General features: G+C 32.2%; 2 protein-coding genes across 2 annotated transcripts; one reads left to right on the forward strand and one right to left on the reverse strand.

Annotated features, from left to right (window-relative positions):
• Positions 1–618: 618 nt before the first annotated feature.
• Positions 619–3804, forward strand: EMB2799 (NAD(P)-binding Rossmann-fold superfamily protein). Its single transcript, XM_011012264.1, has 9 exons — positions 619–964; positions 1048–1160; positions 1343–1515; positions 1897–1990; positions 2208–2318; positions 2417–2506; positions 3038–3123; positions 3206–3270; positions 3406–3804. Exons 1-9 carry the CDS (start codon positions 769–771, stop codon positions 3513–3515), a joined length of 1038 nt encoding a protein of 345 aa, XP_011010566.1. The 5' UTR covers positions 619–768; the 3' UTR covers positions 3516–3804.
• Positions 3805–5782: 1978 nt separating this feature from the next.
• Positions 5783–8394, reverse strand: LOC105115394 (F-box-like protein). Its single transcript, XM_011012265.1, has 4 exons — positions 8233–8394; positions 7944–8078; positions 7120–7368; positions 5783–6450 (listed from the first exon to the last, which is right to left on the reverse strand). The coding sequence occupies exons 1-4, from the start codon at positions 8305–8307 to the stop codon at positions 6175–6177; spliced, it is 735 nt and encodes a 244-aa protein (XP_011010567.1). The 5' UTR covers positions 8308–8394; the 3' UTR covers positions 5783–6174.
• Positions 8395–25561: the final 17167 nt, after the last annotated feature.

Raw genomic sequence — 25561 nt, forward strand, 5'->3', positions numbered from 1 at the left:
AAGAAAATTATCTCAATTAAACTGATTTAATTAAATTTAATCAAATCTAATGGAATTAAAATTTAATTTTTTAAATAAAATATACTCTAGTGTTCTTTAATTTAATTAACTCATTAATAAATATGAAGAAATTCAGATTATAACATGTACTCTTTTATATTAATGTAGAGAATATTTGGAAATCATGTTCTTAAAAAAATTTATTTTTTAATAAAAAATTAATTTTTTTATATTTTAAATTTTTTTAATGTATTGATTTTAAAAATAAAAAAATATCATTTTAATATATTTAAACATGAAAATATTTTTAAAAATTAATTATAATTACAATCTCAGAATAAACATGTAATTGACTTAGTTGGTTGACCCATGATACAAAAATGGAGATTCAAGAAGGCAGATGATGCACTTCTCTACCTTCATAAAGGCTTCCCATACTAGCATCGACTGCAAATCTCTTTTTGAGATTCACATTTTTTTTTTCTTTACTTTTCATAACTAATTTCTACTAAATAAAGTACACAAAATATATGACAAATTAAATGTTTTACATTTTCAAGCAAATTTAATAAATAAATAAAAGAAACGTGGTTGGCAAGAAGTGCACTTTACCCCAGCCACGACACGCTAACCTTCCAGTTTCTAATCCTCCGCAGCAACCAAAACGAAGCACATAAAAAGACGTTAAAATCTCGAAGCCCAATAAAACCGAATCAGCAACTCCATTAGTCCCATCGCCTTAATATCTTCTTTTCTTTTCTTTTTTTAATGGATACCATAACCGGATGTTGCCTAACTCTCAGACCTCGCAGTCTTGGCATTGCTGACCATCATTCCTCAAAGCTCTCCACTCCAAAACGCACCGTCTCATTACTATCTTCGTACAAAAACCAAAAGTCTAAGACCAAACTAACTTTATCTTCAATGGCAGCACCTCTTCAAGTCTCAGCGTTCTCTACTATAGGTATATGCTGGCGGGGTTTTCTTGTTTTTAGTTTTCTTTTGCCGTGTTGGGTTCTTAGTGTTTTCTTGATTCGGTTCTTGAAGGTGCAAGAAATGAGGAGTTGGAGACAGCAAGTTCTGGTCTTGTTGGGGAGAATGATTTGCTGATTGTTGGCCCTGGTGTTCTTGGTCGCTTAGTCGCTGAGAAATGGCGCCAGGTAATTTTTCTTTTTCATTTTGGTTAACAAAATCATCATTATCGTTGCAATCTGTTATTTTCTGGTCTCTAGTTCTGACTTTGAATGCTTAGGACTGAAGGAGAATTGTGTGATTTTTCTTTTTTTGGGTGTTTGTGTTGTGTTGAAGATCAGCAATTAATGGGATTATGTTTTTTGAGTAGGAACATCCGGGTTGTCAAGTTTATGGCCAGACGGTGACTACAGATCACCATGATGAATTGATTAAAATGGGGATCAATCCATCTTTGAAAGGGACTAAAGCATCACAGCAGTATCCTTATGTCATTTTCTGTGCTCCTCCTTCTCGAACTTCCGATTATCCTGGTGATGTAAGGTAATAAAGATTAGTGTCTTTGTTGCTTATAAAATGGGTGCTCGATGTGTTCAAGGATGTAGTTGTACTGTGTATAAGCAAATGTAAAGTGGTGCCTGATTGCATAGATTTTATTGATCAGAATTTTAATGTGTTCTCGTGACTGTAAAATGATGGGCTATCTTTGCTTTGATTGCATCCACCTTGTTACATGTTCGATTAAAACTGGGTTGCTTGGTTAAGTCAACCTGGGTAGTTTAGGGTTGCTTTGTATGAACAATTGGGTATACAATACGATGGAGAGTTGCACACATATGAGAGGAAGTAGACATTAAAATCTGTGATCGGCAGCATGATGTTACTCAATGATTATGTTATTTCTTCGGACCATTGATCAAACAGAGAAGCTGCCTTGAGCTGGAATGGGGATGGTTCTTTTGTGTTTACATCAAGCTCTGCACCGTATGATTGTTTTGACAATGGACAGTGCAATGAGGTATGCATAAAATCGAAGAATTATTGTTAGAAACAATGCTTACCTTTTCTTTGTTCTCTATATTCAGAAACAGGCTTTTCCTGTGAATGAAAGCTCAACTTGGCTTATTGACAAGTCAAATGAATTGCTCTATTGCCTTCTCTGGCCCTTGGCCGTGAAGACAGTAGAACTTGAAACTATGCTATTTTTGCTTGAGTCTCAATAATATTCCATGCAGGACTCTCCGGTAGTGCCCATTGGGAGAAGCCCCAGAACAGATGTCCTTCTGAAAGCAGAAAAAGTGGTGCTAGAGAGCGGTGGTTGTGCTATTAGACTGGCAGGACTTTATATATCCTTCTCAGTCCTTAATTATGTGGATTTCATAAACAGTTGAAATGGAAACTTTAGAGATTTGTGGTGGATTCACTTAACCTTGACTGTTGACACAAAGCAGATAGAGGTGCGCATGCTTACTGGTTGGAGAAGGGTACTATTGAAGTTCGTCCAGATCACATCCTGAATCTTATTCACTATGAGGTCGAACTCTTTGTTCTTCTGAATTTACAATTGACATTTTTTTTCAGTCATGCATGTAATCCTCCTCTGCTGTAGTTATTTTGTGTCTGATATGAGTTATTCGCATTCCAGATTCTGCATTTTTATTGATTCAAAGGATTTTCATTTCTTGTCATACAACATGCTTTAGATGGTGCTTCTTCTTATTGTCAGCAGCCCTCTTGCGTCCTCACATTGTTAGCATGTCTTTGCACTATGACTATTGTTTGTGATGTAAAACAATGAAGTTGATTTGGTTTTCCTCCTCCGCTGTAGTTATTTTGTGTCTGATATGAGTTATTTGCATTCCAGATTCTGCATTTTTATTGATTCAAAGGATTTTCATTTCTTGTCATACAACATGCTTTAGATGGTGCTTCTTCTTATTGTCAGCAGCCCTCTTGCGTCCTCACATTGTTAGCATGTCTTTGCACTATGACTATTGTTTGTGATGTAAAACAATGAAGTTGATTTGGTTTTTGTTAATTTATTTTGTTTTTGTTACTTTAATAGGATGCTGCTTCCCTCACTGTTGCAATCTTGAAGAAGAAACTTCGGAGCCGGATTTTCTTGGGTTGTGACAACCATCCATTATCTAGGTAATTGCTGTTGATGATAGATAACCTGTCTTGAAATTTAAAAGATTTAAAAGATTCTTCTTCTTCTGTAATCAATCTGCAGGCAAGAAGTTATGGACTTGGTCGCTAAAAGCGGGAAGTTTAGCAAAAAGTTTGTGGCCTTTACAGGTGCTCCTTATGATGAGTTATGGACTGAAGAACCGTCATGACTTCTTCTCTTTCCCCTTGTTTGACAGAGATTCTTATTGTTGTTAATTAAATACTATACCTGCAATTTGCACATCACATGTCTCGTTAATGCAGGGACAAGTGATCCTTTAGGCAAGAGATTAAACAACTCTAAGACTCGCGAGGAGATAGGTTGGGAGCCAAAATACCCCAGCTTCGCTCATTTTCTTGGTGTCTCAAAATAGATGCTATGCCTATCAGCAGTAATGTGATGGCATAGAGCTGACGGGAAGTACAAGGTTGTGACGGAAAGGATGCTTGGTGCTGGGGCAGCTGCTTTCTACCTCACATTTGAAGGCAACAAACCACCTCCATTTTCACTATTTTTGGTTGGCAGCTGCAATGAGAAGCGGAAACCTGAACATGTATTTGATGCTGCTCTTTATGAATAACAAGTCGGTTTACTATTAATTAGAAACTTTTACATTGTGTTTTTCATCTCTTGTCTTGCAAATAAAATACACTTTCATTTGAACTAAAATATAGTGCCAAAGAGGAGAAGAACAGCAGGTGCATTCTACCGCATCATAAAATAAAATCAACGCCACTCGTTTTTCATTTTTCAATTACTGTGTGTTTTATATGGCGTTGTGGTTCAAAGCTTTTCAAACTTGTCTCTTTTTTTTTTGTGAAAATATGTTAAAATATTTTTTTATAAATTTTTTATTTTTAATATTAACATATCAAAATTATTAAAAAACACTAAAAAATACATACAATTATAGAAAAAATGTTAAATCAAGTTAAATATTCTTTTAAATCAAAACTTTAAAGAATTGCGTTAGGAAAGGGTTTTTTTTTTTTTTTCTTTGCTTTGCTTTGTAATGGAGACAATGACTGGTCATCTCCATCCTCCAAGCATTAATTATCAAGTTATAAAAAGATGGTTGACACGAAATATTGATAATTGTAATTAACTAGTTGCAACAAGGTAACACAAAGAGTCCATGAACAAGAAAGGAGGCCACTATTGCACCTTGTTATTTACTTAAAGCAATTTGCGGGTAGGGTAGATATGAATATTGATTAAAGAAAGAAAAGACAGTAGGTTAGATATAAATGGGTGAAATACTTTGGTTGGTCCCTATACTTTAGATTTCTATTCATATTTGTCTCTATAATTTTGTTTTGATCATAGTTATCATCGTTCTTATAATTCTTATACCAATATATAAAATTAAATTGAAATCATAGGAGCAAATATGATAAAAAGAAATCAAAACAATAAAAGTAAAATATGATTTAAAAAAAAAACTGAAACTATAGGATCAGACATAACCATGCATGAATCGCAAGTATAAGGATGATAATGATCAAACCAAAATCACAGAGACGCGTACACACACACACATATATATATATATACTGAAACTATAGGACCAGCCAATGTATTTCATCCATTTACATCTAAACCCCCGCCCCACCACACCACCCCCACTCCCCTTTTTTTATTTGTTTATCAATATTCATATCTGACCTAGTTTCTAAATGCTATAAGTAAATATCCCTTGTTTATTTTATGGACCAACTAGTTAACTAAAAGAATCATAAACTCGACCCATAAAGACCAACCACTAAAAATAATTCCAAGTCAACTTGACTTGGGGCAAAATTTATCGTCTTTTATGCGCTCCGTGACTTATGATGGCCTTGCATATCCCATCCCTCTCTCTCCAAAGAGGCTTAGAACACAAGATCATTCATCAAATTCTTTGTATACAATGGGGAAGGTCTGCTGCTCCGAATCTGATGATGCTGCCTCTGATATGACAAAAGTTTTCATGGTGATTATCATAGCTTTTGTTCTCATGATCATCTGTAGCCCTCGACCTCGACCTCGGCCAACTCCTTATGCTATTTATCGTTGTCGTTGACTCCTCGCTTTCCACCTCATCTATTTCATTGTCTTTGGGCGGAACCGGCCTCCAAGAGCTGGGAACATGAATTTGTATCAGATGCTCGTTGAGAATAAGAAATTTGGTTTACTATTGTTTAGAAACTTTTAGATTACGTTTTTCTTTTCTTGTCCTTGCTAGCAACAGACATTTTACTGTGATTCATCATCAGTTCTTCCTTTCTACTCAACATGTTTCCAGCAATATTGCTGGCCTTCTTGATAGCTTTTCGTTTCTCTCATGGAAACTTGAAATTGAATACTGCTTTCGATTTTCTGGATTCAAACTGACATGATGAGGATGCCAAAGATTCTTAGATAAAAAATATCACTTGCTAGATCCAGATGCTCGGCACCTTTTGCAACCAAATTTTAGAGTGAAGATATATAGCTCTCTTAAATAAGTTTGCAGCAGCCTTCCCTGTTGGTTACCACATCGCACGGAAGGGATGCTGCTTCATGATCACATAATTCAAACCCCTCTGGTCTCAGACTCGTCTTGTCTTGAGGAACATGACTTGGTGCATGGTTAATGATTGAAGCATTTGGCTAACAACATAATTTAAAAGGGTATGGATACTTGAAACTACAGGAACGTATACAAACACAATTAACACTTATTACCTGTTTAGGGCTTAAAGTTTTCATGTTTGTCACTTGTACAATTTAGCTTCGGTCCCCTGTCTTCTCACAGAAGACGGAGAAGAGGATTTACATAAACATCAACTATACAACATACTGGCATAAAATCCTTATGAACATAAACTGATCACTTGCCACATCCCATAGTCCATTCCTTGCATGCTTCGGCAGGACCAGGGAGTTCAATGTGTAACCAGCAATAGAAATCTCGCATGGGGAAGCACAAAGAGCACCTTCTATTTCTGTACACTGAAATACTATAATAAGAGAGCGAACATATCATGCAATAAGCCCGCCGCTTTACATTCTTAACCTTGTCCCTGTGTGCTTTGACACCAGGAAGTTGATGTTGGATTTGAAATAGAGATCTCAACGCGAAACACCTCGTGAACAGCACCTCGGTGAAGGACACCCAAGACCTTTTCCCCTTTGCCTGTTAGAAGATCTTCCAGAGAAACCCAACAAGAACAAGATTCATCCCTCATGCGGAAGCCATAAAACCACCTGCCAAGCTTCCACCATTTAACATGCACTTTACGCTCTAAGATGTTGCAGCCCACCAGCGTGTCCATAACACGGTCAGCCTGCCAACCGCAATACTCAAATATCAGAAAAGAGCCATTCACTCAAACAGCATATATGATTGGAAAAGATCTTGGTCCTATAGAGGGTAAAAGTGCCAACAGTGAGACACAAATACAAAGCAAAGCACTTCTAACATATTGATGCACACGGGATACAATTTAACAATAACAAGTTAGCCAGTCCTGCTTCTGCTATTGATGCTGGCTAGTGCCTTAAGGATAGCTCTTTTCCTCTTTGATCTTCTATTTGGCTAGATTTCTTGAAAGCCACAACATTAATCTCAAACAAAGCCTAATTGATCTGTGCTAGCAGCTTGTCAAATATAATATCCCGATCAAGTTTTGGAACTACAATGCAGATTGACTTGCATAGCTGGTGAACTGACTTGACCAAGCCCACAGTTGAGCTGCAACGGAATCACTTTCTAGTCCCCTATCTATCTTGAAGACACACAGCTGTCAGATGTACAAAAACTTTGTACAATAGACAGGCTTTTCTAAACATTTACAAGGGATTGCTTGAATGTGATTTGTCATGGTAAGGAGGCCCAAAGGAGGTTTCTTACCAAGGCATTAAAGAATGCTATCATCTGCCACATACATCATTCTAAATTGAAGGAACAACTGACTTGCTAAATTAGACAGAACATAGAGTGCAGGGGGGCTTACCGGCATTTCAAGGCAGAAAATGCAGTAGTGCAAGCCAACCAAGTTAAGGAGCACATTAAGCTTTGGTTTGAAAAGGAACATCTGCACATCTTCAAAAGAAAGCTGCATGGAACTCAAATCTTCAATTGCTTTTTGATAGTCCCCAACATCAATTGATTCAGACAGAGAACATTGCTCCACAAACCCAACTACTTCGGCAGCACTACCTGCCTTCTCTCTGTGCATCCTTATATAAATTTCTTTCCACCCCTACCTCCACACACAACTTTCAAATTAGCAAGCTCACAATGGCATACTTGGCAATAATTTGTCACATTTTATACACAGCCACAACAGTCTTCTATCAAAGAAGGCAATCTCTTTTCTTTTCCGTGGCATTTGAATCATAAAGAAAGTGAAAAAGTACACTGATAATAAAAACTGTGAAATGAAATCAACATAAAGCAAACTACCTTTTCACCATAACTAAAGCACCTAGAAGCTTTAATCAAAACTCCATTACCATTATTCAATAGCACACCTATAATAAGAAAAACTAACAAATGGGCTTCTTTCATTTTAACACGAATCACTAACAGATTCAACAAGCACATTCATAGGCAACATTCAATAACACAGCTTGAATAAAAATAACAATAAAAGAGTTTGCTTCATTTCAACTCGTATCACTATAAATAACAGAATTAGCTGATTGAAATTACAAAATTCACTGATAAGATTGAATAACACAGCTAAGGTGAAGAATTAAAACTGGGTTTGCTTCATTTTCACAGAAATAGCTGCAAGAAACAGAAAAAAGCGATTAAAAACAGAAAAGTTCAAACCTTGGTGTTGGGGTCGAAAGAAGAAGAATGAAGCGAAGGCCATCTCTGTTTGGTAAGTGACTCCCATATAGAATCGGACCCACATGAGTCCCTCCAAAACTGAGAGCAACTACCCAATGAACACAGATCCAATACCTTCAAAACATTTAAAAATATATATAAAAATATAAATTTTTACATTTAAAACAAATGAAAAAAAAAAAAAAAAAAAAAAAAAAAAAAAAAAAAAAAAAAAAAAAAAAAAAACATTGTGGTTGCGAAAGAGAAGGAATTGAATGTTATTTCGAACCTGAAGAGATGATGCGATTTTGAGGGCAATATCAAGAGGGAGAGTGCGTTGTATATTTCTCTCTGATAGTTTCATTTTGATTATTCCTTGATAGAAGCAGAATTGAATTGGTTTTTTGGAGAAGAATTGGTCCTGTTCTTATGGTGATGAGACGTATTAGAAGGAGATAAAATACAATACTGGTCCCTATTGTTTGAGTTCTTAGTCATCTTCACCCTATATCTTTGGTTTGCTCATTGTTGCCCTTATTTTACAATTATTGGTAGCATCTGCCTCTTTTGATTTCGAGTTTTGGTCATATTTTCTCGTATGCTGCTGTGGAGGTAATGACAAGTCAACTGCATCCTCCACAATTTAACTATCAAGTTAATCGTTTTTCTTAATTATGAATTAGTTTTAATAATTTATTTTGTTTTTTTAATGAGGTTATTTTTATTTTAGATTATATCATTAGTAAGTTGACTTGATTTATATTATTTTTTAATTTTAATTACATTATTTAAAATTTAATAATTTAAATTTTATTTTATATTAGATTATCTTACTCTTATAATTCAAGTAATGATTTTATTATGTTAATGTGATTAATTCAAATTATTTTTTTAATTTTATTTTTTAATATTAATTTATTAAAAATTATATATTATAATTTATTTTATATTTAGTTATTTTATTTTTATTATTCGGGATGTCATTTTTTTAGAACATGAAGAGATAATGCGATTTTGAGGGCAATATCAAGCGAGAAGGTGCGTTGTATATTTATATCCCATTGGTTGATTTTTTTATTATTATTAATATGAATATTTAAATCAATTTATGTGCATTTTACCCCACAAACCCTTAAATTAATTTCCGTATAAATTCCCAGTAGCCATAAAAAACACACTGATTGGTTGATTTTGATTACTGCCTTGATAGCTGTGTAATTGAATTGTTTTTAGGAGATGACATGCTCCAGCTTTTATGGTGATGAGAAACATTGTAACAGCACAACTTTTAAATATATTTTTTCATGGTTCGAAGACAAATTGAATATTAACAAAAAGTTAAAGCTGATGTTGGTATTACTGTACACTAAAATATAATTTACTATTTATTTTAATAATATAATTATTATATTCGCCCTTGATTATTTTCTCTTGCACTTTGCTTCCAGTAGGATGATTTTTTTTCATGACATAAATGTTTTTTGGAAATTGAGTGGAGTTATTTTAGTAATTGTGTTTTTAAATGCAAAGTAAAATGATGAATGTAACTCTGGAAAAAAAATAATTCATCACAATGATGTATTTTTATGTTTGGTTGAGTAGTGGAATTGTTACATAACCCATACCATTTTAATTTTTTAGCCTTGGATTCAGAGACTTTGTAGTAATTTCTTTATGATTTATTTGTGATTATTAATTGGTCTTGGGGCCATTTTTTATTTTATATAATTAAAAAAATTAAAAAAATTATTAACGTGTGTAAGATATCTACTAGTGCATTAACTGTTCCATTAACAATTTGTTTATATTTTATTGAATTTATCTAACCATCATCTCCCATCCTGAATGTCGCGTGTATACTGATTTGGCCATGCAAAAAATCAAACCAGCTCTTAAATTATTTTTTTTTTTCGATTCAATTCATCTTTTTTTATTTGTAATTTTTTTATTTATTTGATTGTTTCCAATTGGGTTTTATTTTTTTATTTCACCCCTAATTATTTGATTTTTAAAATTTATTTTTAAATTTGGTACTCATTTTTTAAATTGTTAGTTGTTTTGTTTTGAATTGTTTTTTTAGTTTTTTTTTTTTTACAATTTCACCACAGACATTTATTTTCATTTAATTTTTGTTCAAATTTGGTGATGTTTCTTTTAGTTGCTATTTTTAAATTATTTTTTTATAAATTATTTTTTTACAATTTCATCCCTGAAAATTTAAGTTCATTTGATTTTTATGTTGGATTTAGTCTGAATTCTTTTAATTGCTATTTTTTTTTTGCATAATTTTTTTATTGATTTATTTTTCTCAATTTCATCCATCAATGTCAAATTTAGTACTAATGATTTCTCAATTTTTTGGGATAATTTTGATTTTTTTCTCAAATTTCATCTTCATTTGGTTTTTTTCTTATTAGATTTTAAGCTTATATTTTTATGCTCCTTTTCTTTTTTAAGTTTTTTATTAGTATTTTTTCAACGATTTCATCATTCAAAATTAAATTAGATAATATTTAAACTTTTTAATTGAACCCAAGTCTATCTAACAAGTTGCAGGTTTTTAGATTAGATAAGATTTAGGAGATTCACTTGTAATCACTTTGTTTTTTCCTCTTTCTTTTTCAAGTTGATTTTTATTTTTAAGTTTGACTCTTTTTGTTATAGTTTTTCTTCAGTTAGATTATTATTGAATTGTTTGATAATCTAGATAAATTAGGGTATTGTTCTTTCTATCTTTTTCTTATTGTTTTTTTGGTCAATTTATTTATTGTTGTTGTGTTTTATTTTTTCATATTATTTAAATTGCCACTTTAACCAATGAATTTAGACTTTGATTTATTTTTTTGATAACTTTTATTTTTTTTACATAAAAAATTATTGTTTCATCTATGATAAAGCAAGGGCCACATGTCTAGCACTTAACTAGAAATTCAGCATAAAACTTTTTTATATAAAAAAAAACATTACTATAATTTCTATCAAATTTTTGGCAAGTTTCTCCTATAATAGGAGATTTTAAGCTATTGAGTAAGATTTGTTTCATTTCTATTCAATCATTCCAAATATAAAATCTCATTAATTATACTTATTATATTATATTAATCCATATCAAATTACACAATAGTAATTATAAAATTCTCAAAGAAAAATAAAAATCAACATACATATGTAAAAATCATAGGAATACAGATATAAAAAGATAAATTATGTTCATAAATCAATAATTAAAAGTTTAACAAATACCTTACAAACCTAAATTATACATAATTTACCTAGTCTAAGTTAGATAATGTAAAATTACGCTTACACAAGTGGGATGATCCTAAAAACTACAACATTCAAATACAATTATTTAAACAACTAATAAAAACTAATATATTGAAAAATATTATAAGATCTTTTTTTTTCTTTATTTCAACTTGAAAATAAAATATTTTCTATCATTTGTTGATTTTCTTTTATTAATTCCCACACTAAAATCATAATATTATTAGATATTTATAATTTAGGGTGATTTCTTTTTATTAACATCAATGTTAAATTGATATAATTAACAATTATCTAGTTAATCAAGAAAATGCTATCACCATCTCACAAGTATCATTAGCTACCATTTTCCTGGATAGCTAATCAAAAGCTTTAAGGAATATATTGATGTCAATGTATTCACTTTAGCATCATTAGTCTTTTTTATTAGGATCGGTTAATCAAGGTCGAGTAAATATTGATATCAATGTAACTCATTAATATTATTAGTTTTTTGAATTCTAGAATAGCTAATCAAGTCCTTTATTATACTATAACTTATCATTTAATAATGCCAATGCTAAAGAACCTTTTGACATCACTAGCTTTTATATCAAGAACAGTTAATTAGGTTTTTCCATCCATTTCCTTTCTTTCTTTCTTTTTTCCCATTTATTTAACGACCTTTTATAATAATATAGGAAACATAATAAAATAAATCTAATAACTTTATTGGTGTAAAAATTACAAAATATAAGTGTAAGGCATCTATTTGTGATATGTGATGTCCCAACACGAATTTCACCTTATGATATGGCTGTCAAAGTATCCCTATCAAAATAAGATTAATTCATTATCATAAATTCTCATAACCTTGAGAACCATAACTTGGTTCTTTATGACAAATTCAACATTCATAATCTTTGTCAATATTTTTATAAATCTTCCAATTAGAATTCTCCAAAATACATGATTACACAACCTCTCAATTTTTACAACTTCTCAATTTTTACAACTTCTCGTACTCTTAAGTAATTACAATTTCTTGTAATTAAAATACCAACTATCAAAGCTTTTAAATTTCTTAATTTAGTTGACCCTAAAGATTATAACTTTGTTTTTGCTTCATTCATTTATTTCGACTTCACCTTACTATATTTTTATTAATATTAATTACACTCAACATAATTAAAACACAATTCAAGACTTATCTCGCCATAATTTATTTCAAAGTCCTATTCCTACATAAAAATTTCACAACACCTAGATAAGTTCATGAATGTCATTTTAATCACTATTCTCGTCTCAATTCTCACTAAACACATCATTTCTACAAGTACAAATTATTTACCCAATTTCCCTCAATTTCTTTTTTTTTTATTGGTAGCCTCTCCAAACTTAATTCTCCATAAACATATCATTTTTACAAGTGCAAATTATTTACCCAATTTATCTAAAATCCTCTCTTTTTGGTCACCCTTTTATCCATAAAAAAACATATGGTTGTTTCAAAACTTATTTAAACCAACTAATGTTTTCCATGATCAAAATTACCATTTCAAACAAAAAAAATACCATCATAAATAATTTATCTTGTAAAACCCTAACTTATATAATAAAATCTTAAGTAATCAATTCCAAATCTTGTTAAAAATCAAAGTTACACATAGTAAAAAGGAATCTTTACCTAGTAAACATAAGAAACAAGGGAGAATTTGCACTAGAATTCAAGCTTTTAACACTTTCTTCTTCCTTCCTTCATTTCCTTACTTTAACGCCACCTTACCGTTCAAAGACTTTGCAAATTTGATGTTTTTAGGTGTTGATTCTTTAAACTTTCAAGATTTTCTCACTTTCTTTGTTTTCTTAGGGTTTTCTATAGGTTTCTAACATCTTCTCATTTTCTCTTCCATTCTTTCAAATGGCCGGCAACACACATGCATACACAACAATTTTATCACTTTCCGGTATATCTTTTCTTTGTAATCTTTTGTTTTTTTGTAAATATTTTCCAGCTTTTAACACCTATCATCATAAATTTTAAGTTTGGCTATTTTGAATTTCATTACATGATATTCTCATTTCATTACATGATATTCTCATGCCTTTTTTTCTTACATCACTTCCATTATATTTTTATTTGCAATCCTGTATTTTTTTATTTTTCAACCATTTTTTGTATTTTTATTTTTTAAAATTACACATAAACCTTTTATTTTAAATTCCCTTGATCCAATACCATCTCCTTATGAATTTTTATCTAGGAGTTTACAAACATAATTCAAGATACAAGAGTGAGATAATAGGATAAAATTCAATGTTGGTCCCTGTGTTTTGGGTTTTTAGTCATTGTTACCCGTAACCTTTTGGTTTGGTAATTGTAACCCTTACACTTACAATTTTTGGTTATGTTATTAAACTTAGGCTGATGAGCTGACCTGAAACCCGATCCAAGTTGCGTTTAAAAAAAAAAAGTTGAAAATTGACTAAATTAAAACTTGGTGTTGAGGTAGATTATAAGCCAAGTTGAGTTTAAAAACTTTGATTTTTTTTTTTATCATGATAGCATTTATAATCTTTGTCTTTAGTCTAATTTTTCTCATATGATTTTGTTTTTTTCTTTTTCATTTTTTCATATTTGTCTTTAGTTGGATTTTATATGCACAAACAAGAATTGTAAATAAAAGGTAATAATGACTAAATTAAAAATATAAAGATAAATGTAACTAACAATCTAAACTATGAGTGTGTTTGTTTTCTGAAAAATGGTTTTTGACACGACTAAAAGATTAATGTCTTCTCCCAAGTGCAGGAGTGTCGAAGTAATAAATAACCCGGCAAGACCGAGGTCGAACCACAGGGAGGTTAATTGTACAAATTATAAACAATAACAATAAGTAGTAGTAGTAGTAGTAGTAGTAGTAGTAGTAGTAGTAGTAGTAGTAGTAGTAGTAGTAGTAGTAGTAGTAGTAGTAGTAGTAGTAGTAGTAGTAGTAGTAGTAGTAGTAGTAGTAGTAGTAGTAGTAGTAGTAGTAGTAGTAGTAGTAGTAGTAGTAGTAGTAGTAGTAGTAGTAGTAGTACTAATAATAATAATAATAAAGAAATAGAAGAAGAAGAAGAAGATGAGAACTTTGAGATGGAATATTAATGTAACGATTAAACAATGATAATAACAAATGTCAAGGTTAGAGGTTCCACTAATGGTATATCAAACAAGTATAGTATAAACTCTTATTATTGAATTGGAAACCACACACAAAGGAGGTTCCAATCAGATTATATATTGTTAACATGATTACATTAGTCATCTTATTCAATTAATGCTAATACTTGTAAATCTCGTCAAGCATTCATGATTATAACTTATGTTAACAACAAATCAAGTTCCTTTCATAGCTCAGGTGTCGGTTATACCATACATTATGGGCTATGAAAGTGCCAAGCATTTGTTGTACCAAGTGTTATATAACATAAATCAAGATTAGTCATTTAACAAGCAAAGTATTAAAGAGTGAACAAGATAACAAATATAAAACATGTTAGTATCAAACATTAAAGTCCATATTAAGTTTACATTATACTTATTCTTACACCATTAGTGTAACCTTTTCACCTTGACATAACTAACTTAGCTAGACATAATGAAAGAAAGCAAAATAGATAAACAAAATAAGAACATAAAAGCTAACTAAGGAAAGGAAAGGAAATGAAAGGCATAAACTTGATAATAATGAAAGCAAAGCATAAGCATTACAAAAAATACAAAGAGAGAAAGGAAGAGGATGATCTTGATATGGACACCAAGATGCCTAAATGCATGGCAAATGCCTCCTTTTATAGGCCAAAATTGGGAACAATTGATTTGATGACTAATTGATAAGTGGTTGGCCAACTTTTGACTTGGTGACAATCCTTATCTTCTCTTGTCTGCCCAAAATGTCATTGATAACGTCAAAATTGGAGCCAGTTGCAAACATGAAAGTTGTAGGTAATTGTCTCAGCTTTCTTGTGTAAAACATTTAACTCATTTGGACTTCTAGAACTCCAGATATGGCCAAAATACCAAACAGTGATCGGGCTGGAAGACAGATTCGGGCTTCTTTGTTGTTGCTACAATTTGGACTTGATAATGGCCTTTTTAGATCTTGAGCTCCATATGAAAGTTGTAGGCCTATGTCTTACCTTTCCATCCATATAAATTGGACCTAAATCTGAGATATATAGCTCCAGATATGACCCAATTACCGAACAATGCTCCGGTTTGGATTGCACCGACATCTCTTTTCTAAGTTTGGCCATCTCTTTATCCTTGCAATTTAAGTTCTTCAAGTCATCAATCAATCCTTTCATTTATGTGATAGGCCTGCATTAAAAATAGACATTTACCACAAATTATAGGTATCTTATATTATTAGATACATTATTATAAAACATATTTTAGTTAAGGAGTTATTGATACTTCAAGTGCAAAATGATGATATAAAACCATGATAAAAATGCACTTTTAAGTACTAATCACACCCCCTAACCAGCTTATTACTAGTCCCTAGTAATCAAAGCGTTAAAATAGAAAACAAATTTGCAAATTTCACAAAGCAAGGTATTCATCATTTAACTTCCATTAATCCATCCAGATAAACAAACTCTCAATAAATGTATATATCTGCTCAATACCTCTTAACAAGATATTAATAAACCTTTCTTTTGTGCTCAATGTATCAACACATAATTATGGGGCTTTTCTTGGAAGAAAACAAATTTTTTTTGTTCTAATGTTTAAGGTTAACTTCCTTGAGTTGAGATTACTATTTGTCTTCTTTTTTTTGTATTTTTTTTTAACTCTATATACATATACTTTAAAAACATCATGCATCTTTAACCCATGTAACGAGCTTTCAGCTAATGACTCCCAGACTAGTTGGTCTTAGGGCATTAGGTGTTAAGACACCCCTACGAGCTTAGTAACTCAGGTCGTAGATACTGATATGTAGATTGTGCAATGTTTGATTCCCTTAAGCTTTTCTCCTCAACCCATGTAACAAGCGTTGGGCCAATATCTCCCAAGTCAGTTGACTTTAGGGTATTAGGTGTTAAAACACCCCTTCGGGCTTAATTGCTTAGGTTAGGGAGGCTACGAAACCAAACTTATCTACATTTTTATTATCATCATTTTTTTTTCTTTTTTTTTCTTTTTTTTTTGTTTTTGTTTTTTAATTATATACAATCCCTTTCCCTTAGTTGTTACCTTTAACAAAAGAACATAAATAATGTAATAATCCAATATGCAAACCACAATCATATGTTAAAGTGTGTGTGTGTAAATTAAGGTTTAAGAATACATGTTAAATAAGTAAATGAGCAGAATTAAGTGGTAACAATACGAGAGTTTGTAAACCTGAATATTTCAAGAAGTATTATAATAGACCTTGTTAAGAATGATTACTAAGATGCGTCTCAAGAGTCACTTTAACAAAAGAACTCCTTTACTCTGCCATCCTAGTAACAACAATTATGCACATGCTTTATGAAATGAAAAACATTTTTTTTTTTATCAACTATTACCCTCTCCCCCCAACCAAAACGAGACATTGTCCTCAATGTTCTAAGGTAGAAAGATAGAGTATAGAAGATATCACCTGAAATAACGAACACTGACAAAACCTGAAACACACTAAAACAAAAATAAGAAATAACAAAACACAATAATAAAACCAAAAGACACAAAAATTCACAAATGAAGGCTCAAATCCAATCTAACCTTTTTACGGCTTCCCGTAGATGACCAATTTATGCAACTCATGGAAGGATCAATCACAGGAATGAAAGATTGTAGTTGGTCAATCAATTGTTTAGCAGTAGTAGCAGAGATTATGATTTGTCGTGCAGAAGATGTTAGAAATTCTTGTTCCACAGCATGATCAAGAAAAGACAACAATTTATCATAATAACCATTAACATTTAACAAACCTATGGGTTTATGATGAATGTGCAATTGAGCCCAAGAGGAAATATGAAAGATCTCTTTGAATGTGCAGTTGAGCCCAAGAGGAAATATGAAAGATCTCTTCCAATGTGCCTAGACCACCTGGTAAAGCAATGAAGGCATCAGCATGGTTAAACATTGCATTCATTCGAGCTGACATTGTGGAGACCTGAAGTTCCTCTCCAATTGTTTTTCCAATGATGTCCCCTTGTGCCAAAGCTTCAAGGACGACCCCCAAAACTTGACTACCTCCTAAAAATGCAGCTATTGACACACCTCCCATTAACCCAAGACTGCCTCCCCCATACACTAAATGAACCTCCCATTAACCAAAGACTGCCTCCCCCATACACTAAATGAATCTTTCTCTCAGCTAGCACCTGACCAAGATGATTTGCTGATTCTAAAAACTCCTTTTCTTTCCCAGGACTAGATCCACTCAAAACACAAATATTTCTTATTTGATGACCTGAGGAACTTGCCATTTCTACACACTTCTGTATTTGTTGAATGTATGGGTTGAGTAGAAATGAAAGGAAGGAAGAGAGGGTTTTATAGATGAGAAATGAGAAAGGCAATCATAACACCTATATGTTAGCCAGCTAGAGTCTCACACTCTCTCTCTCTCTCTCTTTATTTATTTATTTACTTTTGAAAAAGCATGTGTATGTACAGGTAGTTGTGATTGTGGCTCATATCTTCCCTTGGTTTTACGTCCAAGAACGGCTTAAACGTCCTCTATCGGTCGGGGATAGGCTTCCCATCCAGTTTTCTTAAAAACTGGCAAACAGGGTCTTTTTTATTCAGATTCCCAAGACTAAGTCGATCATGTTCTTTATGAAATAGTGGCCATAAATCATGAATTACACGATGCACATCTCCACTAGGATGCGTCTCAAGAGTCAATAGAAGATTATCTAAAGACTCCTTACTCAGGCCATCCTTAATGAATTGTATTTTATCTTCACGGTTTATAGATACCATTCCTAAAGAACGACATTGTGTATTACAAGTCCATCTAGCACATCGATGACAGACATCCAGTCGTTTTGCACGACGCTTCTTTGCAAAAGTGCTTTTACCTGTTCCAGGCATGTGTGAAATGAAGTTAGAGGACTCACCTGATAATCGGACCTTTGCTTCAATCAACCAACGAATATCTTCAGGAATTCCATGATTCATTAATAATCTCAATCTTGCACATCTAGCACGGTAAATTTTTGTAATCGCATTCTAAGGCAGAGCGGGAAAATACTTTTTCAATTTTTCAAGATTAGTGTCCATTTTCAAATGAGAATTGGAAGAGAGATTCAAAGAATTGCACAAATATATACACAGATATCAGTTATTGTGGGAAACTGAAAGAACCGACTTAAGTCACGGAGTACCGTTGTCCGCCATTTGACCGGGGTGAGAGAAACTAGCAAAAATCACTCAAAAAGAAACACAAAAAAGAAAATGTGAGAAAAACAAAATAATCAACCTTTATCTACAAGATCATTCAAACCAGCTGATTCATTTTCACTAGGAAAATTATCAAAGTAAGCTTTCAAACGATGTCCATTTTCCTTAAAATCATTGTCATTCATTGAATTCTCAATATCACAGGCCCCATAAGAATTGTTCCATCTTGATCTTAGCTCTTTAGGGAATGCATATAGTTGAGAATTATGCAACAAAACTTTTTGACCAGTATCAATCTTTTGACAATTTTCACAAGTTTTGCAGAATGCATGTGTGTCCTTGAACATGGTGGGCCAATAAAATCTATTTTGAAAGATTTTTGTAGCTGTCTTTTTTGACGAGAAATAACTTCCACATGCTTCAGAATGACAAAGTTTCATGACAGTACTTACCTCATTGTCGGGAACGAATCTTTGAAATATTTGATCAGGATAATATTTGAATAAGTTAGGGTCATCACAATAAAAGCTCTTCACTTCGTTCAAAAACTTTTCTTTGTCTTGGGTACTCCAATCAGATGGCAAATCTCTTAAAGCAAGAAAATTGATATTTTTATCATACCAAGGCATTGGACTAAGAGAAAGTAAGGATTTGTTAGGAAAGTAATCATCCATTGGTGTGATGTCAAATGTCGAATCTGCTGTCACTATTGACAAAAGATTTGGATCAACATTTTTGGTGCTTGTTTCATCCATGATTTCCTCCTTAGAATAAATCATTTGCAAATCTTCAGATTCATCTAACTCATTTTTACTTAAAGTAGATTTAAGTTGATCATAAACTAATTCATCAATATGATCTACTTCTTGTAAATCTTTATCATCTCCAGGTTGCTTGCAAATGTTGAAAATATTCATCTCCAATGTCATGTTTCCAAATGATAGCTTCATCAGTCCATTCCTACAATTAATCAATGTGTTAGAGGTTGCAAGAAACGGACGTCCTAAAATAACAGGAAATGAATTACATGCTTCAACAGGTTCCGTGTCCAAGACAATAAAATCCACAGGATAAATGAATTTATCGACTTGTACTAACACATCTTCAATTATTCCTCTAGGCACTCTTACAGATCTATCGGCAAGTAAAAGAGATATAGAAGTTGGTTTTAACTCACCTAGATTGAGACTTTGAAAAACTGAATATGGAAGTAAATTCACACTAGCACCGAGATCAAGTAAGGCTCTTTCAATTTTATGCTCTCCAATAAAGCAAGAAATTGTAGGACAACCAGGGTCTTTATATTTCAAAGCATTATTGTTCTGAAGAATGGCACTTACTTGTTCGGCTAGAAAGGCTTTCTTTTTCACATTCAGTTTCCTCTTCACAGTGCATAGATCTTTCAAAAATTTAGCATAGGAAGGAACCTGTTTAATAGCATCCAGCAAAGGTATATTGATCCTTACCTGTTTGAAAATTTCAAAAATTTCAGAGTTGTGATTGACTTTCCTTTGTTTGGTCATGGCTTGAGGAAATGGAAGTGCTGGCAGAGAATCAGTCTTTTCTTTGCAATTTTCAGATTCATCCCCTTCCTTACCCTCAGAGATTGACTCATTATCTTTCTCATAAAGTTCAAGAGAGGGTTTTTCAATAACCTTACCGCTGCGCAGAGTAGTGACTCATTTGACTTGATCCATGTGTTGGCTTCCGGAACTACTTGCATTTGCATTGTATTGCCCTTTGGGATTTTGTTGTGTTTGAGATGGAAACTTACCTTTCTCTTGGAAACTAAGAGCAGATGTTAATTTAGCAAGAGTATCTTTAAAATCTGTCATGTTTTGAACAAGTTGAGTATTAATTGTCTCTTGCTTTTCAATGAATGCATGCAATGTTTCCTCAAGATTTCTTCTGAGCGGTGGAGCATAAGGAGGTGCATATCCATGAGAATTTTGAAAATTATGGTGTGCTTGAAACGGTGGTTGTGAAGTTTATGTATTGTTGTTCTCACTCTTCCAACTAAAATTTGGGTGATTTCTCCAACCAGGGTTGTATGTTTGGGAGTATGGGTTGTGGTTGGCCCTTTGAAAATTGTTTAAAGCATGGGCTTGTTCATGGAGACATTCCTTAAAAGAAGGCAAGGTTGGACAATCATTGGTTGAGTGTTCATTTGTTTCACAGATTTGACACACAATGTTTTCAACAGATTTTAATTGACCACTCTTTTTCAATTCTAGTGCCTCGACTTTTCTAGCTAAAGATGCAAACTTGGCTTGAAGGTCATGATCTTCCCTAAGGTTGTACATGCCTCCACTAGATGTGTGAAGTTGAGTTTTACTCGGTGCCTCATAAGTACCCGCAGTGTCCCAATTTTGAGCATTTTCAGCTAACAAGTCTAAGTACTCCATTGCTTCATCAGGGTCTTTATCTTTAAAAGTTCCATTGCACATCAATTCAACCATTTGCCTATCTTTAGGTGTTAACCCTTCATAGAAATGTGAAACCAATCTCCATGTTTCAAAACCATGATGAGGGCAAGTACTAAGCAAGTCTCGATACCTATCCCAACATTGGTAAAATGTTTCTCCTGGTTTTTGAGTGAAAGTGGTGATTTGTCTCTTGAAAGAGTTTGTTCTATGAGATGGGAAAAACTTCTTTAAAAATTGTTGTTGCATTTCATCCCAAGCACGAATAGATCCTGGTCTTAAATTTTGTAGCCATGTTTTAGCTTTATCTTTTAATGAAAAAGGAAAAAGCTTTAATCTAATGGTGTTCATGCTACAATTTAAATTATTATATGTGTTGCAGACCTCGTCAAATTTCCTTAAATGCAAGTATGGATTTTCCAATTCTAAGCCATGAAAAGAAGGTAAAAGTTGAATAATACCTGGTTTAAAATTAAAATGAGATGCATCAGGAGGAAAAACTATGCATGATGGTGCACTTGTTCTTGTGGGATTCATGTGGTCTCTAAGTGTTCTAGCACGATTATTCTCATTATTTTCATTTTGAAGTGATTGATTATCTTCTTCGGCCATATTTTCTGAAAATGATGAGGATATCCTACAAAGTCTACCGCTTGATGTACGTGACCACACTCTCATACACGTGTAGGAATAGAAAAAAAGGAAGAAAAAAACAAAAGAAGAAAAAACACGAGAAAATAAACAAAGTTATATACAAGAAAAGTGAAAAGCGAAAATAAAATAAATATTATAATTTATACAAAAACTTACCTCCCCGGCAACGGCGCCAAAAACTTGACACGACTAAAAGATTGATGTCTTCTCCCAAGTGCAGGAGTGTCGAAGTAATAAATAACCCGGCAAGACCGGGGTCGAACCACAGGGAGGTTAATTGTACAAATTATAAATAACAACAATAACAATAATAATAATAATAATAATAATAATAATAATAATAATAATAATAATAAAGAAAGAGAAGAGGAAGAAGATGATGAGAACTTGGAGATGGAAAATTAATGTAAAGATGAGAACTTTGAGATGGAATATTAATGTAACGATTAAACAATGATAATAACAAATGTCAAGGTTAGAGGTTCCACTAATGGTATATCAAACAAGTATAGTATAAACTCTTATTATTGAATTGGAAACCACACACAAAGGAGGTTCCAATCAGATTATATATTGTTAACATGATTACATTAGTCATCTTATTCAATTAATGCTAATACTTGTAAATCTCGTCAAGCATTCATGATTATAACTTATGTTAACAACAAATCAAGTTTCTTTCATAGCTCAGGTGTCGGTTATACCATACATTATGGGCTATGAAAGTGCCAAGCATTTGTTGTACCAAGTGTTATACAACATAAATCAAGATTAGTCATTTAACAAGCAAAGTATTAAAGAGTGAACAAGATAACAAATATAAAACATGTTAGTATCAAACATTAAAGTCCATATTAAGTTTACAGTATACTTATTCTTACACCATTAGTGTAACCTTTTCACCTTGACATAACTAACTTAGCTAGAAATAATGAAAGAAAGCAAAATAGATAAACAAAATAAGAACATAAAAGCTAACTAAGTAAAGGAAAGGAAATGAAAGGCATAAACTTAATAATAATGAAAGCAAAGCATAAGCATTACAAAAAATACAAAGAGAGAAAGGAAGAGGATGATCTTGATATGGACACCAAGATGCCTAAATGCCTGGAAAATGCCTCCTTTTATAGGCCAAAATTAGGAACTATTGATTTGATGACTAATTGATAAGTGGGTGGCCAACTTTTGACTTGGGGACAATCCTTATCTTCTCTTGTCTGCCCAAAACGTCATTGATAACGTCAAAATTGGAGCCAGTTACAAACATGAAAGTTGGAGGCAATTGTCTCAGCTTTCTTGTGTAAAACATTCAGCTCATTTGGACTTCTAGAACTCCAGATATGACTAAAATACCGAATAGTGCTCGGGCTGGAAGACAGATTCGGGCTTCTTTGTTGTTGCTATAATTTGGACTTGAAAATGGCCTTTTTAGATCTTGGGCTCCATATGAAAGTTGTAGGTCTATGTCTTGCCTTTCCATGCATATAAATTGGAAGTTTGGCCATCTCTTTATCCTTGCAATTTAAGTTCTTAAAGTCATCAATCAATCCTTTCATTTATGTGATAGACCTGCATTAAAAATGAACATTTACCATAAATTAAAGGTATCTTATATTATTAGATATATTATTATAAAACATGCTTTAGTTAAGGAGTTATTGATACTTCAAGTGCAAAATGATAATATAAAACCTTGATAAAAATACACTTTTAAGTATCAATCAGGTGACCAACTCTTGATATGGTGACAATTCTTATCTTCTCTTCTCTGCCCAAAATGTCATTGATAACGTCATAATTAGAACCACTTGAAAACATAAAAGTTATAGGAAATTGTCTCATTTTTTCAGGAAAAAAAAATAGAGGTCATTTGGACTTCTAGAACTCTAGATATGGGCCAAACACTGAAGAGTGCTTGGGTTGTAGGATAGATTCAGACTTATTTGTTGTTGCTATAATTTGGACTTGAAAATGACCTTTTTACATCTTGAGCTCCATATGAAAGTTATAGGCCTATGTCTTACCTTTCCATCCATATAAAGTAGACCTAAATCTGAGATCTAGAGCTCTAGATATGACCCAATTACTGAATAGTGTTTTAATTTGGATTATACTAATATCTCTTTTCTAAGTTTGGCCGTCTCTTTGTCCTTTCAATTTCAGTTCTTAAACTCATCAATCAATCCTTTCATTTATGTGATAGACCTATATTTAAAATGAATATTCACCATAAATTAAAGGTATCTTATAATATTAGATATGTTATTATAAAACATGCTTTAGTTAAGAAGTTATTGATACTTCAAGTGTAAAATAATGATATAAAACCTTAATAAAAATGTACTTTTAAGTACTAATTAGGTACTAGCTGAGAAAAAGATTTATTTGGTTTATGAAGGAGGTAGCCTTGGTTAATGGGGGGAGTTTCAATAGCTGTATTTTTAGAAGGTAGTCAAGTTATGAGGGTTGTCCCTAAAGCTTTAGTAGAAGGGAACATCATTGGAAAAACAATTGGAGAGGAACTATAGGTCTCCACAATGTCTGATCGAATGAATGCAATATTTAAACACACTGATGGTTTCATTGCCTTACCAGGTGGTCTGAGTACATTGGAAGAGATCTTTCATATTACCTTTTAGGCCCAACTATATATTCACCGTAAACCTATAGGCCTGTTAAATATTAATGGTTTTTATGATAAATTGTTGTCTTTTCTTGATCATGCTATGTAACAAAAATTTCTAACATCTTCGACATCATAAATCATAATCTCTGTAGCTACTGTTGAATAATGGATTGACCAACTACAATCTTTCACTCCTGTAATTGATCCCTCCATGAGTCGCATAAATTGATCAACTAAGAAAGGCTATAAAAAGTTTAAATTGGATTTAAACCTTCGTTTGTGAATCCTTGTGTCTTTTGGTTTTCTTAATAGTATATTATTGTGTTTTATTGATTCATATATTTGTTTAAGTGTGTTTCAGATTTGTCAATTCGGTGTTTCAGGTGATATTTTCTATACTCTATCTTTCTACCTTAGAATATTGAGGACAATGTCTCGTTTTGGTTAAGGGAAGAGGGTAGTAGTTGATATTAAAAAAAAAACTAACTATGTTTTCTTTTTCGTAAACCATTTGTAAACTATTGTTACAAATATGATAGAGTAAGGAGGAATTTTATTGACTCTTGAGACATATCTTGGTTAAAATTTTTCAATGATTATTTGGAATATTCATAATAAGGTCTATCAAAATACTTCTTAAAATATTCAAGTTTACAAACTCTCGCATTGTTATCACTTTATTCTGCTCATATATTCATTTAACAATTATTCTTAAACCTTTATTTTGACATACACACTTTAACATATGATTGTGGGTTGCATGTTAGATTATTAGATTGTTTATGTTTTTCTGTTAAAGTTAACAACTAAGGAAAGTGGATAGTATAAAAATTATAAAAAAAAACACAAAAAAATAATGATAATAAAAACGTAGATAAGCTTGGTTTTGTAGCCTCCTTAACCTAAGCAATTAAATCCAAAAGGGTGTTTTAACACCTAATACTCTAAAGTCAATTGACTTTAGAGCTATTGGCCTAACACTATCTACGTATCAGTATATGCAACCCAAGTTATTAAGCTTGAAGGAGTGTCTCAACACCTAATGTCCTAAGACCAACTGGTCTGGGAGTCATTAGATAAAAGCTTGTTATATAGGTTAACAATGCAATGTGTTTTTAAGTTATATGTATATTAATTTAAAAAGAAAAAAAAATAAGAAAAAGATAATAATCCCAACCCAAGGAAGTTAACCTTAAACATTAGAATAAAAATTTTATTTTCTTTCAAATAAAGCCCCATAACTATGTGTTGATATATTGAGCATAAAAGGAAGGTTTATTAA

The sequence above is a fragment of the Populus euphratica genome, unplaced genomic scaffold (assembly GCF_000495115.2).
Source record: "Populus euphratica unplaced genomic scaffold, PopEup_1.0 scaffold684.1, whole genome shotgun sequence".
NCBI classification, from domain to species: Eukaryota; Viridiplantae; Streptophyta; class Magnoliopsida; order Malpighiales; family Salicaceae; genus Populus; species Populus euphratica.

What these genes read in the sequence shown, in the direction of transcription:
- EMB2799 (XM_011012264.1), top strand. Translation starts at nt 769, where the DNA reads ATGGATACCATAACCGGATGTTGCCTAACTCTCAGACCTCGCAGTCTT. An exon ending in CTCAGCGTTCTCTACTATAG is followed by an intron (nt 965 to 1,047) that starts GTATATGCTGGC and finishes CGGTTCTTGAAG; the next exon opens with GTGCAAGAAATGAGGAGTTG. An exon ending in AAAGTTTGTGGCCTTTACAG is followed by an intron (nt 3,271 to 3,405) that starts GTGCTCCTTATG and finishes TCGTTAATGCAG; the next exon opens with GGACAAGTGATCCTTTAGGC.
- LOC105115394 (XM_011012265.1), bottom strand. Translation starts at nt 8,307, where the DNA reads ATGAAACTATCAGAGAGAAATATACAACGCACTCTCCCTCTTGATATT. An exon ending in CTTTCGACCCCAACACCAAG is followed by an intron (nt 7,369 to 7,943) that starts GTTTGAACTTTT and finishes GTGTGGAGGTAG; the next exon opens with GGGTGGAAAGAAATTTATAT. An exon ending in TTTTCTGCCTTGAAATGCCG is followed by an intron (nt 6,451 to 7,119) that starts GTAAGCCCCCCT and finishes TGCGGTTGGCAG; the next exon opens with GCTGACCGTGTTATGGACAC.